Raw genomic sequence first — 20,064 nt, forward strand, 5'->3', positions numbered from 1 at the left:
CACGAATTATGAATGCATAAAACATTCCAGTTGAACTAGTTTTTCCCCTTTAAAACATTTCCTTTTTCATACTTTTTCCCAATATTGACAAAAAAATGGATTTTGTTCCTTCACAAAATTGAAGTTTCTATTGACACTTCAAAGTTTAAAGAATCCAATTTCTTCCTCCTTAAAGGGATTCCAGAACCTTTTGAAATACTGTTCTCATAAACCTGTTATGTCTCAAATTTTAGCCTAGGTTTAAAAAAAACCTGAGATGGGAATTCTGCCTTTTCAAACCCACATTTTGAAAGTTTAAATTAAAAAATAAATTTTGAATTTTTGAATTGGTTATACTGATGCATTGAATGCTACTATGTTTGAAAGTATTTTGTGAATGAAGAATGAATTATATCTTGATTTCTCCCCAAGAGTTTGATTAGAGGTTGAACTAGTAGTATTGGACAGATAGATAAGAATGAGAATTTTGACATCGTTTGATTTTTACTAATGAGATATGATACGGTGCTTGTTTTCAGTGCAGAAAGCTGACTTCTTCTATTTTCTCAGGTCCTGATCTTATTTAGAAAGAATTATATTTAGTAGCATGCAGCCTCCCTTAATAAAAGCTCCATTAAATAATATTAAGAAATGGAGTGTTTTCTTGAGAATGTTTGTTAAGGAAGAAAAATTATAAAATTTTGTGTTGATATTTGAGACTTGAGAATTTTCTAATTTTAATGATTCCCTGGTGGATAGAACGTTAAGTATGTCCAGCTGATGATTTTAAGGTGTTTATGACGAATAATTGTTGCTCTCAGGATCAATTTAGCAAAGAGAATAATGAAAGTTTAGGAAGAATGAGCATTTGGTCAGAAACCAGGTGGTCTGTACATTTCAGGTAGGTGAAAAGATTAAAGGGAATGGGTCTTGGTTACCAGGGCCAGAAGAACTAGCTAATTAGGTAGCAGAAGTAGTAGTAAGAAGGGAATCCAGTTATCCAAAAATCAGAGATTCTGAGGAAATACTGTGTATTCAAATATTGAAAATCAATATCCTATCCTATTGTCTTATTTTTCCAGCAGGCTTGATAACTATACAACAGTTCCATTTTGGTATCTCTTGTTTTCTTTAAGTCTGAGTCATATGGTCAGAACATCAGACTGGGAGTGATTTTTTGCTGGTTATTACAAGGATAAAATTTGAGAGTTTAGCTGAGATATTTTTCATTTCCCACAAATAATGTTACTCTGTAGCTCCTACTGGTCGTATTTGATTCTCCAGAAGAAGAGCAGTATCATTTAGAACTATGATTCTCAAAGCGGAGCATCTATCAACAACACCTGGAAAGTTCATTAAATCACATATTCTGGCCCCTCCCCATCCCCCCACCCAGAGTTTCTGATTTAGCAGTTTTGGAATAGGGCCAAAGAATTTGCATTTCTCATAAGCTCCCTGGGCAGTGTTGATACTGGTGGGACCCCATGTGAAGACCTGGTTTTGAGAACAAAGACATCTATAGTGCCCTTCTCAGATCCGCTTACAGTGCTTGGTTAGCTCACAGCTGCCACCCTCTTCAGAAAGAGCACTTGGCCAAATATATCCATCTTGCCTAAGAGAGAATGCAATACCTCACCCCAGGCCATTAATTCTCTGATTCAGGAAGGCAACAAGCCAGCCTGCTTCCTTCAAGTTAGACCCACTTTATAGCATAATTCATAGCTTTCTAGTGGAATCTGGCAAAGCTAGACTCCATTTGAGACCATATCATGGCTCAGCTTTTTATCCCCGCCCCACCCTCTTTTTCATACTCCCTATCTCATGAGAGCACTCTCTCAATAACCTACATGTACATGAACCTTTTCATATACTGCTTCTAGGGAGCTCAATCTAAGACAGCATTCTTAAGCAACTTTGAGTCTCAAACTCCCATTTGTTAAATCCACAGGCATACAGCAGTTCTGAAAGCCAGATATGATAAGAATTTTATTTTATTTTATTTTACTTTAAAGATTTTTGAGGGGTGCCTGGGTGGCTAAGTTGTTTAAGCATCTGATTTTAGCTCAAGTCACAATCCCAGGGTTCTGGGATCGAGTCTCATGTCAGGCTCCCTGCTCAGTGGGAAATCTGCTTTTCCCCTTCTTTCTGCCCCTCTCCCTTGCTTGTGCTCTTTCTTTCCCTCTCTCTCTCTCTCTCAAATGAATAAATAAAATCTTTAAAAAAAAATTTTTTTTTATTTGAGAGAGTGAGTGAGAGAGAGAGGAGTGGGAAGAGGGAGAGGGAGAAGCAGAATCCCCATTGAGCAGGGAGCCTGATGTGGGGCTCGATCCCAGGACTCTGATCATGACCTGAGCCAAAGGCAGATGCTTAACCAACTAAGTCATCCAGGCATCTCAATAATTTTCTTTATTTAAAAATCTTCTATCAATCTAGTAAAAGCCCAGCCTGAGGAACTCAAATAATAGAACTGTCCTATCATCTGGAGAAGTTAGAGGCTCTAAGTTAAAGACAGTTCCCACCAGACTCGATGGATAAAAGGACAAATGGGTCTAATGAGAGAATTCTTGCCCTCCTATCTTGGGCTGAGACACCCAGGAAGTTTGGGGGAATCGTATAACAATCGTATAAACCAGGCTTCCCTGGGTGTGACCTGGAAGTACATTCCAGTCCTCAGAGAAGCTGACTTAAGCATAGTGTCTTATCAAACATCGCTCTTCACTGGGACATTAGAAACGGTTTGGAGAAGTGTCTAGGTTGATGCAGCTGACCCCATGTGCTCGTTTCCCAGCAGAGTCTGGAGAATTTCAAAAAATCCCCATTGTGTCTAATTTCTCAGTGTTCACTTGCCAATTAAATTCATATTTCTGGCTCATAATAGTCTTTTTGCAAAGAACTGGGTCCTTTTGGAGTCTTTCTGATTACCCTACTTTTCCTTTCTCTATAAGGCAGCATGAGGATGGGGATGGGGGTGCAGGTAGGATGGTGAAGTTGCTTATCCAGTTCTGTGCTGTGCTCTGGTTACCTCTACAAACACCTGTAAAAACCAGTAAGACCAGTGACCCTAGAGGTCTGTAATCTTGGTGTGGCTGATATTCACTTGGTGGCCTTTATTTGCTAACTTGGTTCTTGCCTCAGATATCATTGGAGCCTCTGCTGTGTGAGGCGGGGCTAAAATTCTGCTTGGATCATTAGCTTAGGTGGCCTTTTAAGCCATCCTTTCCTCATCTAGAGACTCCTGCTCCCACCCACGGACCTGTTAGCTAGTGCTCTCTGCTTTGCCTTATGTTATTCCTCGCGCCTCTCCTGGCTTTACCACACGGTGGGCTACAAGAGCACAATCCAAGCTATTGAAAAGGAAAACCCTACTGTAACAGGTGGACAAAAAAGGATTCTTTCTGTCTCTGTTTTGGCAAGGCCCTTTGCTAACCCCCAAATGAGGCTTGTTGGCCTGAGCCCCAAAGATGCAGACCCACCAAAATAGAACTAACATGGTCAGGAGAGATTTTTGTGACCCTTAGTTGATAACCCATCACCAGCCTATTAAAGACGTTGGAGAAGCTAGGGGCAGAAGGAGACATTTTAACAGAGGGCTTCAGGGGATCACGGTCAGGGTACTGGGAATGCTCTTCTTCCACGGGGGAGAGGAGGATACAGGAGGCTTTTCACCTCACTTCAAGCCTAAGAAAAGGGGTTGTAGTGAAAACACTGGAAGAGGTTTACCTGTGTATCGTGGAGTTTGGAGACACAGTGGCCTGGTGTCTGATACCCTGAGAAATCTAAAGGATAAGAAACTACGGGTGACTATGGCTCTAACTTCAGAGTAAAGAGATAAGACTGTGTGGGCTGGCCCAGACATTGTTGGGGGAAAAGATATATGAACACTTCTTTTGGACCAGATGTGGTTCAGAGGTTTTCACTCACCCACCTCAAGGAACTGCAAGAGAAAGTTCTTAGCAATCAAAATGAGTATGGATGGCAAGTACTCCAAGAAAACATCAAATAGAAAAGTCAATATTAAACATCTTCAAAGTCCAGAGAGGACCAAATGTAGATAGCATGTCAGGATCTTTCCTTCCCTTCACCTGCTCTCCTTCCCTACTCTCCTGACCTTAGCCCTGGAGGAGTCAGAGGCAGCCTGGCAAGTGAGGAGCAGAAGTTCCGTGCAACAAGATGGTGAAGACGTCAAGCACCTTGTTCCCACTGCAGGTGGCTGGCCTGACACCAGTCTGAGTTGGGGACAGGGAGGAACTTTAAATGCAGTTGATAACTCCGATGGTTTTACGGGACTGGGCTCACACTCAAACTGAGCCTGTCTGGAGGACTCGAAGTGGCTGGGAGAATTTTTATTCCTTGTCTTGAGCAAATGTGCCTATCTGGATATTCATCTGGGGCAGTAAGAGTACTAGCTCCTCAAATCTGGGGACAAGGGAATCAAGAAAATGTTTATATTTAGATGTGCTCTTTTACTCTGCTTAAGAAACATGATAGTTAACATTTCTTTTTGAACACCCAAGTGGTACTGTATAAATTCTTATCCTACTACAGGCGCTTACCTGTTCAACTACATGTTTCTCCTTTTTTCCTCCCTAAAGCTTCTGAGTGAACTGCACTTAGCTGTAGCCAACACCGGTGGACTTGACTTCTCTGAGTCCTGTTTCCCTCATGTGTTACAGAAGGAAATCGGGTGATAACTAAATAGCTCTGCTGATAGCTCAGGCATTTTCCAGATCGGTTGCTGTGTGATTCTACATATTTTTTGGTTTTCAAGTGAGTCTCACATTCTTCACTTCCATATCCAAAATTTTATGGGGGTTATGGCCAAGGAGCTGAGCAAATGCAAGAAAGTCTTTCAATTGTGCGAATTATTTGCTTTATACGCAGTACCCAAGAGAGACCTGTTCAAAAGGCTTTCATTTCTTAAACCAAGAAGAACTGTCTGCATTGTGTTGTGATGGGAATTAAATTATAAAGATTTTGTAGTTCTGTGTAATTTCTAAGAGCCAAGATGCCAAGCTTTGGAAAAGGTCATGATGCGTTTCTAGGAGAGTTTTCCCTCTAAAGAATTCTTAATTGTTCTATTGTATTTTAAAATGTTGATTATCTTCCTTTACCACTTAAGTTCCCAGGCCTCTGCAGTGTCTGGTACAGTCAAGTGGTATACTTTATAAAGCACTTGCTATGGGCCAGACATTGTTTGGGGTGCTTTATGTGCATTATTTCATTTGTTTCTTACAAAAGAAATTTTATAAGGTCTTATAATTTTATAAGTCTTATAGGGTCATCTCCATCTTACTCATAAGGAAATCGAGTCAGAGATTGGTTAAGAAATTTACTCAGGTTATACAGAACCAAGATCTGAATTGTTTCAGAGCCTGTTTTGTAACCCTATCCATTCCTTCCTTAAAAAATGTCAAGAAGGTTTTCTGACTTCCAGTATCTCATCTAGGAAGTCTGTAGTAAATAGTTCTCCCATGCCTTTAGTACTGGTGTACTATCTTTTGGACATGTGTTCGGCTCATATTTAATGAGCTTCTGTCATGGGCCAGTCACAGTTAGGAACTGGGAATAAAATGCACAGGAACACGATCTGGGTGCCTACCCTCACATAACTGACGGTTTGGTAGGTAAGATAGACAGTTAATAAGAAATGACAGCATAATATTATGGCTAAACACAAGGGCCCACAAAAGGGACACCCAATCCAAAGAAAGGGGCGTGAAGGCTTTTTGAAGAAGTAGCAGCTCATTCTCAGTACACTGCATGTATCTAGGAGGAGGCCACTACAAAGCCAGAAAAACCTACTGTTTGTGTCCCTAGCTCCTATAGAAGTACCAGAAATTCAACAAAAATCTGTTGAATTAGTGGTGTCAGACTACTTAAAAACAAACAAAAAAAACCAACCCAAAAAATCTCAAAGATAGTATGGTTACTACTCCTTCATTCCCCTAATCAATGTTGATTTTTTTTTTTTTCTAAGTGTAGGTCACCTTCAGGCCATGAAAACAAAAAAAAAGTCCAGATTCTTAGGCGGTACCTTAATTCTGATCAATCCTAGAGGACCATGTCTCATTCTTCTTACCCTGATGGCCTGAACAAGAATTGACAACTCTAGCCATAAACTCATACAGTGGGCTTAGGCTCATAGAAGTAAGTTAGTGAAAAACATTGTTGTTTCATTAAATCGAATTATGAAGGTGCACTTCTGAACATTTGCAAATGTCACTCCTAATTAGCTCAAGGACTTTGATACAGATGAACCCTGCTCAAAGTCAATATGGTAGGTGAGCTTTTGTGTGTCTGCTAACAGCAAATTGCAGTAGTTTGGCTATGATGTTTATGCGAGTTTTATAAAAAAGAGAGTTAAGGAAGATAATAATGTTATAAATAGTGACTTTGGCTATTTTAAACTATAATTAATACTTAAACTTTATGGTAATTCATCAAGAAAATAGATTTATGAAAAAATCCACAGTATTTTAAATAGCCCAATCTCATTCCAAAACTCACCTTGCCAAGGCAAAAGCATCGTCAATAAGACTTGCACGGTCAGCAGAAGAAAAGTCCTGAAAAGAAGAAGAAAAAGAGGTAAGTAGCACAATTCCTAAACCAAAGCATGTTGAGAAAGTTAATATCATGAAGATTCTGTTCTTAGAGCAAAAATAAAACAATTCATGACTACTGCTAGTCTTACCGTGTGGTTGCTGGAGAGATGGGTAGCTATCCCTTCCCAAGTTGGTACTTCATAATTTACACGATAAAACCCAATATGATCTGGGTTTATTTTGAGAAAAGCATTTCCAGCAGGATTCAAAGTGATTCCTGTGGTAGTAAATAAACACTAATGAGAAACATGTTTGCATATACTGTAAACACAGAGAAATTAGGCCCAGAGGGTCAGAAGAAAAGAAAAGAGAAGAAATATCAACTGAAGGAGTCAAGTTTGATTTGGATCCAAAGCCCCAAAACCTAATTCTTATTTAGTTGCCTAATTTTAGAATGTCACTGTAGCACATGAGCTGAAGAAGAATAACCAATGTAAATAAGTGTCCTGTGATTTGTGACTTATACTCCTTACTGGTAGAAGCTTGCCAAATGAGTGAAATAATTCTGTGCTTTTCAATCCTCCAACAGAAGAAAACAATGCCAAAAGACAAAGAGGTCCTTGCTTTTGGGGGTAGTCCACACAATGCTAACCATGATGGATTAATTACACAAAGAGTACTCATTGGGCAGCCTGGGGAGGGGATAAAAATGTAAACATCTAAAAGAATACTTTATTAAAATCAACATTCAAATTGATGGCATTGCCTATTGCCTAGCAAAATAATGATTTGAGATCAGTAATGCTTTTAAAATGTCAAGAAGGCCTGCAGTAGAACTGAAATCCAAATACAGCATTCTCGATTTTGTAATCCGTGTCATACTGGCTCTTCTCATTTTATTTATCTTTGTGAAGTCTTCTCTTTCCTTATTTCAGTTGATTACATCAATGCTTTTCATCAAAGGATTTGCCAAATTAACTCTCTTTCTAAAGTAGCACCCAGTATTTACACAGGGCTCTAGCATATAAATTAGTAGAGGCTCAACATTGAAGGAACAGAGACTTATGTTTGAGGTTAAAAAAAAATTCACGTAAAATAGTAACTGTGCTCTGACATGACCAGTTTTCATTAGTTAGCATTGTTTCTATACTTTTTAATTCATACACTCTTTTGTTTGCAAGGACAATATACACTTTAAATAATTGTGCAGGAATACTGCATCTATTGAGAAATTTCAAATAGTTTAAGGTGGTGGCGCTGTAAAGATGAGATCCTGGAAAATGGAAGATGAGGCTCGAAATAGAGTCTAGAGCTTTGGAGTACAAGAGCCACGTGCCATGAGAAGGAATCCGTCTACTGAAAGATGGTCAGATAGAAAAGATCTTTAAGCAGGGAAATAACATGCTCAGGTGTGCTTTCTAGAGAGATAATTTTGATGGTGGTACGAGAGATATATTGGAAGGAGATTTTAAAGTCTCCCATAATCATCCAAGGCAAGAGGGAAGGAAGGCTTACTCCAATGTGGGGATAATGAAAAAAAGAAAAAAGGTGATGTTTTCAAGACACATCACGGGTAAAATCGACAGTTGGTTTTCTTACTTGAGTGGACGGTCAGAGGAGGGGGAATGGCTCGGATGATCGGATAAGTAATGGTGCTGCCATTACAGAATAGAGGCAGATGAGTTAGTTTGGGAGGGAAGAAGATTTAAACTTTGGAAGTGTTCACAAGGTTTGGAAGACATCCAGAACACAGTAGTTTTTCATAATATATGAGTAAGCTCTCCAACAAGACAATACTTTTTTTTTTTTAGGAATGTTCAGAGTAGGTGCTTGACAAATTATAAACCTTTACCTCATTCACGCAGTATTTATCTTTCTTTGTCATTCTCCCATGGACAAGTTGTTGAAAGGAAGCTAATCTTTTGGCAACTGTGCGCTTTGAATGTTTGTATCTGGAGGAGAGCCTCTTGCTAAGCACAGACCCATACGTTAATAAGAAAAAGAGCATGAACTTTTGAGTCTGACAGATCTAGGACAAAACCCTTGCTCTGTGACTAACTAGCTGTGTGATCTTGGCCAAATCACTTGACCTCTCTCTGTCCCTGTTCACCATAAGGGAAATAGGGATAAAAATCCCTCACAGGGCTGTTGTGAAGATTAAATAAGATAACATTGGTAAAGTGTTGGTCACACAGTTATTTGTCCAACAGATGGTAGCTATCCTCATTATTATGAAAGGGGATATGCCGCAGTTCTATAAATAGTGAGGCGAATATAAATAACATTGAGAAGTTCCTGGCAATCCATCTAAATACTGCAGTATTTCAGTGTGCTTTATATATACCTAGTTAAGCCTGTCTAGAGTTACTGTGATTTTTCTCACTTTATAGATGAGGAAGCTGAGATCCAGGAAGTCAGTAATTATGGACTTTCCAAGTTCATGCTACTTTCCCAACAGTTGTTAACAGCAACATACTGTTGGGTTGTTTAGCTACACAGTGAGGGACATAGGACAAGAATACTGGTGCCCACTCCTGGCAGCACATGGGAGTCCGCGCGTATTAGGTTTCCTTTCATTGCTCCACTTACTATTGTTTCTCTAATCATAACGGTCCTATGTGTTCTTTACATTCCAAATATGTATTTGGAAAATACAAAAAAGTATAATGAAGAATAAAAAAATTATGATTATGACACACTGAAAGCTCAGGTGATGGTTAGCTTTTTTTAGCAATAAAGTATTTTTGGGGTGAGGTACGTCTATTGTTTATTAGACATCATCGCACACTTAACAGACTATAGTATAGAGTAAACATAATTTTTACACTATGCACTGGGGAGCCAAAAAATTCTTTGACTTACTTTATTGCCATATTCACTCTGTTGTGGTAGCCTAGAAGCAAACCCACAGTATCTCTTTGGTATGCCTGTATTCTGTTTTATATAAATAATCATAAAAAAACTTTAGACAACTAGACAGCTCTTGTGATAGCTTGATAATTCTAGAGAAAGAAGTATTTTTCTTTAGTGATGTAGATGCTTTATTGCGTTGATCCTTTAAGCAAGTTATTTTTCAGTTTAAAATTAGTTTATATCTTATTAAGTTTTATGAATCATTTGCTAGCAAAACAGTTGAAAAATACAAGAGTAGTATTTTTTTTTTTTTACCAATGACACACTATTTGTACTTGGGGAGCTAAAAATTTCTAGTAGGTTGCACTATCAGAATTTAGGATCAAGGAAGAAAATTTTAATCTCTAAAACTAAGTCTGACATGATCTATTGTAAAATGAATTGATTATACATTTGTGGTAATGTTTTCAACAAATTATTTAAGGAACTATTTAAGAAATAGTAATCATTATGTTAGTAACAATTACAGAGTCCCTCCTAAATATCAGCAAGTTGCCTAGAGAATTTCCCTAAAAAGAAAGGTATTGATAAACAGGAATCTGGAAAAATGCAACCTGGCTACCTGGTGATGGTTTTGGTGATTGGGAAGAAATAATTGCAAAGAAGAGTTTAGATAGTGAAGGTCTGTTAGAGTGTCTCAGTCTGCAGAGGGAAGGGGATGCACAGTTGAGCTCGTACATGTATTCCAGATTTTTTAACAGATTTCCTCCTGTAGAGAACAGTGTATGTGTTAGTTATTTACTGCACTATTCTCTCTTCCTCCCTGGGTATATAGCTAGACTATATTTATTAGCCTCCCTTGCAGTTAGATAGCAACATGGGATTGACAACTGGACACAAAGTGTGGGCAGAAGTAATAGATGCACTTCTCGACCTGCACCCTTCCTTATCTTCCCCTGTCTTCTGGTCAGATGCAAAGATCCAGCAGAGGAATTTGAGGTCTAGGAAGCACTGGAGCCATAAGAAGGAGGAAGACAGGATTTCTAGGTTACTATTTGGCAGTGAACTACCTGGGAAAGATGGCAGGTCAGGAATACCTCCATTGGACTTTTGCATGAATGAAAAACTTTCATTACATCAAAATAGCCTCTAAATGCAATAATTAGACTCCCCTGGTTATTGCAGTATATGAAGCTATCACAGCTTGATGAAATCTCTGAAATAATTGATCTACCTTAACTGTCTCTTTACTCTTATTAAGTAAACTTTCTTCCTGGAAGGAGATACCTAATTAGCTGACATGAGTATTCTGGTTCACCTTGGCCAGTATATTTTTATTTATATAAATTAACAAATTAGCATTCTTATATGTTTGCTTTGTGTGAATAAATCTTCCAAGCCTTGGTTGACCAGGGCTGAATTGATGAAACTGAGCTTCTGAATCTGCAAAACTGAATTCATAATGATCCAATCAAAATTCAAACATCCCATGAGGCTCAGCTTGAAAGAATGAAGAAAGTCTCTCTTTCTCTTTGTTATTAAATTAAAAAACATATGCCCATAATTATTTTGACATGAAACATTTAAATATAACTACCATGAGATTCTAGTAATATTCTATTTATGTGTAGTCAGAATTTGGTTATCTAAATCATCCAGAATGTATCCTTAGATCTGCAAGAGTCATCGAAAGTCTATACAATTTCCTATGGCCTAGGCCTTCTCCTAGACCCTATACACTTAAGAATATCTATTTTAAAATACTGTGTTTTAGTAAGATTAGTTATCTGACATCACGTGATAACCTTCAAGTCTTCTAAATGTTAGAAAGCCACAGATTAAAAAGCAAAAAAGGCTATATACTACTAAATGTAAATACACTGATAAAGAACAGCTGGTACTAAAGATAGAGGCACAATTAAAGTATCTAAGACATTCTCCAACAGCACCTCAGTCTGTGGGCAAACAAGCCTCCATTAAGCAAGGACTTACTAAACTCTTAGTAAGTCTTAAGATGTGCACAGAACCTGACCTGCCATCAATGAGTATGATGTAAAGGTCATATCTCCAAGGAGTTTGTCATTTACTTAAAAAAGAAAAGAGAGAGCAAATGAAGATTAAATAACAATGTGATACTCAAAATATAAAGTAGTAATACTAGGAATAAAGTAGGATTGATTAAGCCAATAGCATAAAATATACTGTAAACAGTGAGAAGAGAGATGACATAGGGCAGGCTGGAATAGCCGGAGAAGGAAGGGTCTGTGATAGAGATCCTCTTCTTTTGTTCTAAGTTACATGTTTAATTTTTTTAATGTTTAAGACATCATGTGCAACACAAATGTAAAGAAACGGCCTTGGGGGAAGTCCCAACATTGCCTGGGAAATTTCTGACTGATGAATCATCAAAGAAACCAAGAAGAGGGAGGTAGGGCTGGTAACCTGAGCTGACTACCCATTCAGTGCACTTGGGATGTGTTTGTCATCTGTGCTCTGAGCTGAGAGCTGAAGATGTCCCCAGACAGGAAACAGGAACTTATTGCATAGCCTAAAAATGGAGCAGGCACTTTGAAGTAGGAAGAGATGTCTAGTTTGCTTCTGGCTCAGTGAGCCGTCATGATTCTGAAGTTTCAGATAAAGACAGGTCTGTCATCAAAACTCTGTGAACATTGCAGCCTCTTCATTCTTTCACTCATTCATTCAATAAACAATTACTGGGTAACAGCTGAAGACATAAAACCACTACAAGCAAAATAAATAAGCTCCATTTCCTTAAGAAATATTCTATGTGGGAGGGGAAAGACAACTAAGCCCATAGTTAGAGCCAAAAAAATGTGTTCAATATAAAGACAAAGGGATGCAGTTGCTGGCAGAGCCTTCTGCCCTCACTTTCCTACTAGTATTCTCTGTCCAGAGCAGAGTTCTTAACCACACCTGGTCAAGCCGATCATCCATTTAAATACTACCTTTTCCCTCTAGCCCTCAGCCTAGACATGCTTTTCTTTATTAACCTTTCCTGAACCCCTGAATCTGGGCTGGTCTTTCTTCAGCGAGCCCTCTTGGCTCTTAGCATACCAGGCACTCATGACTCTCATTTGCCTACTAACTTGTCCGTCTGTGCCCTCACTAGACAGTAAGTACCAAGAGGGTAAGGGATTTTTTTCTCCCTCAGCATTATCTCCATGTCTACCCCTGTGTCTGGCTCTTGGGAAGAAGTTAGCTCTTGGTAAATACTTCCCTGAAAGAACTAATTAATTGATTGATTGACTGATTAATTGATTAATAAGGATTAAATTTATTATTCAAATATTCCCTCTTATAAGTACCTAACAGCAAAAGTGAACCAAAAAACCTACTGGATTCACAGAAAAATCTGTACAGAAATGTTTATAGCACCATTAACAGCCAAAAAGTAGAAATAATCCAAATGCTCATCAACTGATAAATAGATGAATGGGAGGTGGAAATCGATATGATATAAGTATAATTTGTCAGTAAAAAGGAAAGAAGTACCGATACATGCCACCACATGGACAAACCTTGAAAACATTACCCTAAGTGAAAGAAAACACTCATAAAGTACCACACATATCATTCTAATTATGTGAAATGTCCCAAATAGGCAAATGTATGCAGACAGAAAGTAGCAGCTGCTTAAGGCTGGGGGTGTGGGAGATAGAGGGAGTGATAGCTAAAGCATGGGGTTTCTTTTTGAGGTGATTAAAATGCTTTAAATTTGACTATGGTGATGGTAACACATATCTGCAAATGTAATAAAAACCACTGGATTCTACACCTTAAATGGGTGAATTGCATAATGCGTGACTTTTATCTCAATAAAAAAATCAACCCTCTAGGTATAGGATAAAAATTTACTTGCTAGGGGAAATCATACCTAATTAATATTTTAGAATATTTTACAGGAGCAAATAGGCATATGTAAATAAAGGATAAATGATTTACCTTATTTTTATCCCTAAGAAGTCACAGGTGAAAAGCGCATGCCAACCGCTTTTCTGAAACCAACGCTGCGTGGGATGGGGTGAGAAGAGTATCATTTGTCTTAGAAAAAAGTGATTTGGAAACCTAAAACAAGTACAGTGATAAAAGTGTAAAAAGGAGGAATCTTCTGGGACGGATGCTAAAACCTGCCCTATTATTTCTGTCAGTAATCTGGAGGAAAGAACATGTGATAAGGCCTCCTTGTTTTAATATTAACAAAATTTTTTCAAGAAAGGAAAAGACAAACCAAGGGAGATAGAATACAGAAATATATTAACAGTTGATTTAAGTGAGCAGAGCAGTCACAGCTGAGTTTTAACACAGGCACAAGCCAAGTAATTCATTTAGGGAGATGGATGGATGGATGGATGGATGGATGGATGGATGGAAATATGTACAGATAGTGCCTTGAGCTACTGGGGACAATTTACAACTTAGAAAAGATAATTTGGAATCATTCAAGATTCTAATGTCAAACTGAATTGGAAAAATGATAGGTCTAATTTAATGTCAACATTTTAAGAAACCAGGCTTGTCACGTAACATTTTTTTAAGAAACCAGGCTTGTCACGTAACATTTTAAGAAGTTCCATGATTTACTTCTGTGATACAAAGAAAAAAAAAAAAGTAGAAGAAAGAAAAAAAGGAAAGGAGGCAAGAAATGAAGAAGGGGAAAAGAAAAAGAGAAAACTTACACACCTATCATCCAATGGTTGGGTGTGTGACCCTTCTTTGGATATGGTATTTGTTAATTGTGTCAGTCATGGTAAATCATTAAAAAGAGTATCTCAAGGTAGAAAATTTCTCCTTGTAGATAAGGGCTTGAATTCATTGGAAGATTACTTAAGAGGTCTCTTTTAGCTTTAATGTATATCATAAGTTCCAGCTTCAGTGTTGTTTCTTTACACTTTACATTAGTTTAATGTGGTACATTAATTCAAAAGAAGAAATAATAAATCAATTGATGACATTTACCTCCTGTTTCTGACCTGTTGTAGAATGTAATACTTGATACATTATCTTCAGTCCATTTAACTGGAATATTCCATGTGTAACTAAAATTTTTTTAAGAGAAAAATTTAACTTTTATTAGTAAAAAACAAAAAAAAATTTCCAAAGTAAAAATACTTAAAAAGCAATAGACAAGCATGTTTTCCTCATAAATGATCATCCAGTATATAGGATACAGTTAATAGTTAATATAATACCCTTTAGTGATGAAAATAGGCCATATAACTACTTTCAATTTCTATAAATCTCTAAAATTTGGAACTTTGTATCAACAAACCAGCTAGGCATGAAAATTATTTCAATGAAATGCCTTGGGACTTTCAAAAAAGATGCTACATAAATGTAAGACGTTACATGATAACATTGAGCTTTCACACACATACTTGCACATATTCTAATATGCTTAGTTTCTGTCAAGGAACACAAACCATTTTTCAAATTCAGAAGACAATCTTAAAATACCGTGCAGGGGATAACCCATTTTAGGAATTATGTCGAGACTTAAATTACACCACCACCATCCATCCCTTAAAGATTCTCATGTTCTTTCCCTATCCCCTGTTTTGCAGCATGTGAGTCAGGTGTGCTGCAAAGGAAAAAATCATCAGATAAGCATGTTTCGCATTTGTTTGTTATTGTTTTATTGTTGTTTTTTTTTTTTTTTTTTTTTTTAGTGTTCTCATTAGCTACTTAGTATTTTCTTGTGGAGCAGGGAGAGGTGGTTAGCTTTGTACTTTGGTACAATATATACTTAATATTTTAGTCTTGAAACCTCATGAAAGAGGTCTTAAATTGTTTTGACTGTTCTCATATCATGTACTATCAATCAGAAAATACAAGAGACCTAGAAAGAAGATGAATCCGTATTTAGATTCAGGTTTCAACTCAAAGTTTGCCTTGTTTTTTGTCATCTGTGATCATTCAAGCCCCCAACAGAGAATGGGGGATGATATTTCTCCTTTTCAAGATATAATAAAAATTTATGTAATTCAGGGAGAATACATTTTTTTTAAAAGATTTATTTATTTATTTCAGAAAGAGAGAGTGCACGCTTGAGTGGAGAGAGGGGCAGAGGGAGAGGGAGACAAGCAGACTCCTGGCTGAACAAGGAGCCTGCTGCTGGCTCAATCCCGGGACCCTGAGATCAGGACCTGAGCCAAAATCAAGAGTCAGAAGCTCAACCGACTGAGCTCCATGGGGAGAACACATTTTGCCATCTACACAAAAGACGTAATCCTTTGTTTTTTAACTGGATTGAAATGTTTTATAAGATTGAGTTAGTAGATTTCTTTGAGGATTGTATTGCTGATGGAATGATTTTGGCTCTAAATTCTATAAAACCAATATATACATTGTTTCTTGCGTCATGTTGCAAGCATTGTCAGTGATCCCGTCTTATCCCCTTGAATCTCTTTGTCATTTTTCTAAACTCCAAACTCCAGTGTGCTCTCCTTGACGACAGCTAATCTGGGTCTCTCAGTCAGAGGACTGCCCTCTAGCTGCTCAAGCAAGGAAAGCCAGAAGTTCCTTAGCTTTTACATTCTTGGATGCACCCCTTAGCCAATGATGGAAGGGCAGGAGAATCTTCCTTGCCCCATTTGTTAGGAGCACTCTACAGTACCATCTCCAGAGCCTCCCCCTGGACAGGTACCCTCCACAGCTCGACTCAATATTGCACTCTGCTGCCTGATACCCCACATCCCAGTCCCCTTAAAAACACTTCCTGGTGAGTAGCTTTCACCTGAATCATCACTTCAGAATCCACTTTTAGGGAAGCTGACCTAAGAGTGATCCTTTGCAGCTTCTCAACTGACAAACAAGCACTTTTAAAGGTCCTATCCTACCTATATATTTCACTCTTTCACTGTTCTTTTGCTTTGGTAATGGCACATAAACTAACATTTCTTCCCTTCTCTACATTCCTCCAATGCTGACCTGACTGAAAGGACAGAGCACGCAAATGTCTGGATGTCCTCTGTGCACAGCCAGGATTTCATATTTTGACCATTCCCCCGTAAAACACGGTCTCTGGGACTACACTCTGCCTAAAAGTGGACATAAGATATACTATTAAGTTATGTTAAAAAAAAAAATATTCTCTGAAGTCTGAAGGGATCGTAAGACTAAAAGGATCAAGGGTTGCGGCTATATAATTTCCTAAGTTTAGAATGCCTTATAGGATATAATCTAATGTGAGTAAAATAATAGATTTGAGTACAAAATATCAATAAATGGAAATTACATAAATGGAGCGAGAGACTCTTGAATATGTTACCTAAAATTTAGGAGGACCAGATTTCATTTTTAAAGGCAGAATCCAGTTTTTTGTATCTAACACTCCAATGAACTCTGGTGGTATTAAATATGGTCAACATAATTTTCACTAAAGAAATTGACTTTGATTGTCCCCAAAATAACTCGCCTACTCTCCTTTTCCCCCGTCTACATTGAGTGGATTCCTGAAGACATGTCCCTGATAGGGAATTCCCCCCAATGGAGACAAGAAATTTTTTTTAAGTATTTATTTATTTGAGAGAGAGAGTGAGAGAAAATATGAGAGGGAGAAGGTCAGAGGGAGTAGTAGACTCCCTACAGAGCTGGGAGCCCAATGCAGGACTCAATCCCAGGACTCCAGAATCATGACCTGAGCCAAAGGCAGTCGCTTAATCAACTGAGCTACCCAGGCACCCAAAATTTGTTTATTTCTACCAGATGGTTGAGACCACACTGTTGAAACAATAACTTACAACACGTGTGGGCCATTTGCATTGTACAAAGTTTGTGGTCTGTAAGAATTCCCTAATCTTGGAATATTTAAGCAGTGAGAAGAAGGAGGAGGCCATTGAGTTCATAGTACAACTTAATCAACCACATTTCCCACCACACAGAAATATACCTAGAGAGACAGTGGGTTAACATTAGGGTTGGAGAAAGGGCTAATTCCTTTCTGGGGTCATTAGGGCATATGTTATGATCTAGGTTTTCAATCAAGTAAAAAATCATGAAGGATCACTTTTGATATAATGTTTTCTCTCTTATTTGTTCAGGAGCTGCTCTAGATTTTTAACAGATGTTCTCAACAGGATAGCACATGTTTTCTGGGCTTATTTTTCTATGCATATATAACTTTTTTTTTAATAAAAATGGAGCAAATAGATTGACTTTATGGTAAGTGATCATTAAAAATCATGTGTTGAGGGGCGCCTGGGTGGCTCAGTGGGTTAAGCCTCTGCCTTCGGCTCAGGTCATGATCCCAGCATCATGGGATGGAGCCCCGTATCAGACTCCCTGCTTGGCAGAAAGCCTGCTTCTCCCTCTCTCACTCCCCGTGCCTGTATTCCCTCTCTCACTGTGTCTCTCTCTGTCAAATAAATAAAAATTTTTTAAAAATCATGTATTGAATCTAAATAAAATAAAAATGGTATCTGAAAATAAAAACTAAAGAAAATGCTAGAGGAAAAGTATAAATGTTATATAGTTCCATGTTCTAAATCTTGATGAGTACAATTTAAAGATTTGTTATAACTTAAAAAGTGAAGACCTGATAATTTTCATTTGCTTGGTAATAAATTTTTTTATTTGTGTGAAGGGGAATGCATAACCAAGAAGTAGTTTAAAAAATGCAATCCCACCAGTTTAAAAATAGTGTGTAGTATGTCTTTGGCTTAACAAATCAGTGGATACATATGACAGAAGGGAAAAATTACTATGAAGATTTAAGTTTGTTTCTCAGAGAAATATTTTTCATTTTAATATCTAGAGGCTACTAAATAGCAGTATTAAATATGGCCAATCTAATCTGCTAGAACATAAAACAGTAACTATAAAATAAACAGTTTATAGTTAATAGAATGATCACACAAATTATTATATGGATTTTTTTAATTCTCACCCAAGATCGAGGGTTTCAGTTCATTCATATATTATGAAGAGGAAAGAATAAAAACAAAGCTCTTCTATCATAATCTTTCCTTTCCAAAATAAAGAGAAGATAAGTATTAGAGGCACTCCCTGACTGATCTCATTTGGTGTAGGAACTCAAATTTCCTTTGTTTTGGCATGAACTATTAATTTTCAATATTTGCATACAGCAAGATACCCAGTTCATATGAAGGTCATTTGCTGTGGGGGAGCTGAGTGTCTGATGTTTCCAGAAGAGGTTTAACAAGGGGAGCACCCTGGCTTTCTTGACGTTCTTCCTGCTCAGGTACCAACCAGTATCTTGAAAGTAGCTAATTTAATAATTCTGAGTGCTCTCCATTCTCTGATGTCTTGGACAGGAAGTTTGAATTCTGGTAGTTTGAATCATTGGAAACACCCGAGTGTGCTATTAGTGTGACTTAATTTTCAAAGCCCTGAATCGGAAGCCGGGAAACAGGTTGTGTTACTCACCATATAGAGTACATATGACAACGTTCTCTAAAGAACTTACTCTAATAATTTGGCTATGGCCACTATAGAACAAGATGAGAACGATTTTCTAAAGTGAGATATTTATCTGCAAATTCATTCAGTGCAGTTCCCTGCATATCGTTTGTTTTTTAGCGACAAATTTGAGCTCAACCTCATCTTTGGAACACCTGCCACACCCCTTCAGCTCAGGGCCACTCTCCTCCTCTCCTTAGGCAGACCCCATCCTCTGTCTCACCTCTTGCGTGAGTCATTCACTACAGTTACCATAGTAACTGGCCTCCCTGCTCCCACTCTTGCCCCTACTCTGACCTACTCTCTCTAATGCAGCCAGAGGAGAACTTGGAAAAATGTAAAGGTGAGCCTGCCAAGTCTCTCTTTGAAGTCCTCGAATTTGCACACTATTGTGCAAAGTCGTGAACACGGTGTGCACGCCCAGCCCCTGCTTCCTCTCTCACTGCTGGGCCCGTGCGTCTCTGCTGTTCAGCTTCTCGCAGCCAGAATGCCTGTGTTCAAACCAAAGTGCCATCACCTACAGTCTGTGTAACCTTGAATCAATTATTTCATCATTTCCAGTTACTTCTCCATTTCCACACCCGTTATAATAAAATGCTCCAAAGTGCTTACAGTTTGCCAGCTACTTAGTAAATCCTCAGTAAGTTGCATATTTTATGGGTACTGCTATTTTTTAAACTCTGGAGCCTTCATACATGTAGTTGCTGTTTTGAACACCACCACCGCCGCCATGGTGGTCCCTTCGTATCAATCTACTCAGCTTACATCTCACTTCTTTAAGAAAGAACGCCTTCCTTGGCCCACCCTCCTCAAGCTCACCCCCAACACGCCCATTAACCAGGCTCAGTGTATCAATGGGCACATACGGGGGGAAAGCGTAATCATTGTGAAACTCCCCAAGGAAAGCTCGTTTCACAAGAGAGAAATATTTTTGAGTTTTAATATCTAAAGTCTCCAGCAGTATTAAATTTGGCCAATCTTAATTTGCCAAACAAAACAGTAACTCTAAAAGAACCAGCTTATAGATATTCTGGGAAACCTTTGTCATACCCTATAATTGTCCTTCCTTTTCTTATCTTAATTGCTACCAAATAATTGGTCTTGTGATGATACACACACACACACACACACACACACACACACACACACACACACTATATAATAAGATCACTGAGACTATTAGTAAGGAGATAAAGAGGGCAAAGGGCCTTTTCACTGGAAATTGGGCGGTAGAGATTAGATATCACTGGAA

General features: G+C 38.1%; 1 protein-coding gene across 1 annotated transcript in view; it reads right to left on the reverse strand.

Moving 5' to 3' along the window:
• Positions 1 to 6,482: 6,482 nt before the first annotated feature.
• Positions 6,483 to 20,064, reverse strand: part of ENPEP (glutamyl aminopeptidase) — a gene marked incomplete at its 3' end in the record, with an annotated part of 60,020 nt that continues 46,438 nt past the window's right edge. Inside the window, exons 11-13 of the mRNA XM_082728180.1 lie at positions 14,352 to 14,431; positions 6,671 to 6,798; positions 6,483 to 6,542 (exon numbers count right to left, since the gene is read on the reverse strand). Of these exons, the coding sequence (XP_082584306.1) occupies positions 6,483 to 6,542; positions 6,671 to 6,798; positions 14,352 to 14,431 (268 nt within the window). The remainder of the gene's footprint in view (positions 6,543 to 6,670; positions 6,799 to 14,351; positions 14,432 to 20,064) is intronic.

The sequence above is a fragment of the Mustela nivalis genome (genome assembly GCF_964662115.1).
Source record: "Mustela nivalis genome assembly, chromosome: 4".
Taxonomy (NCBI): domain Eukaryota; kingdom Metazoa; phylum Chordata; class Mammalia; order Carnivora; family Mustelidae; genus Mustela; species Mustela nivalis.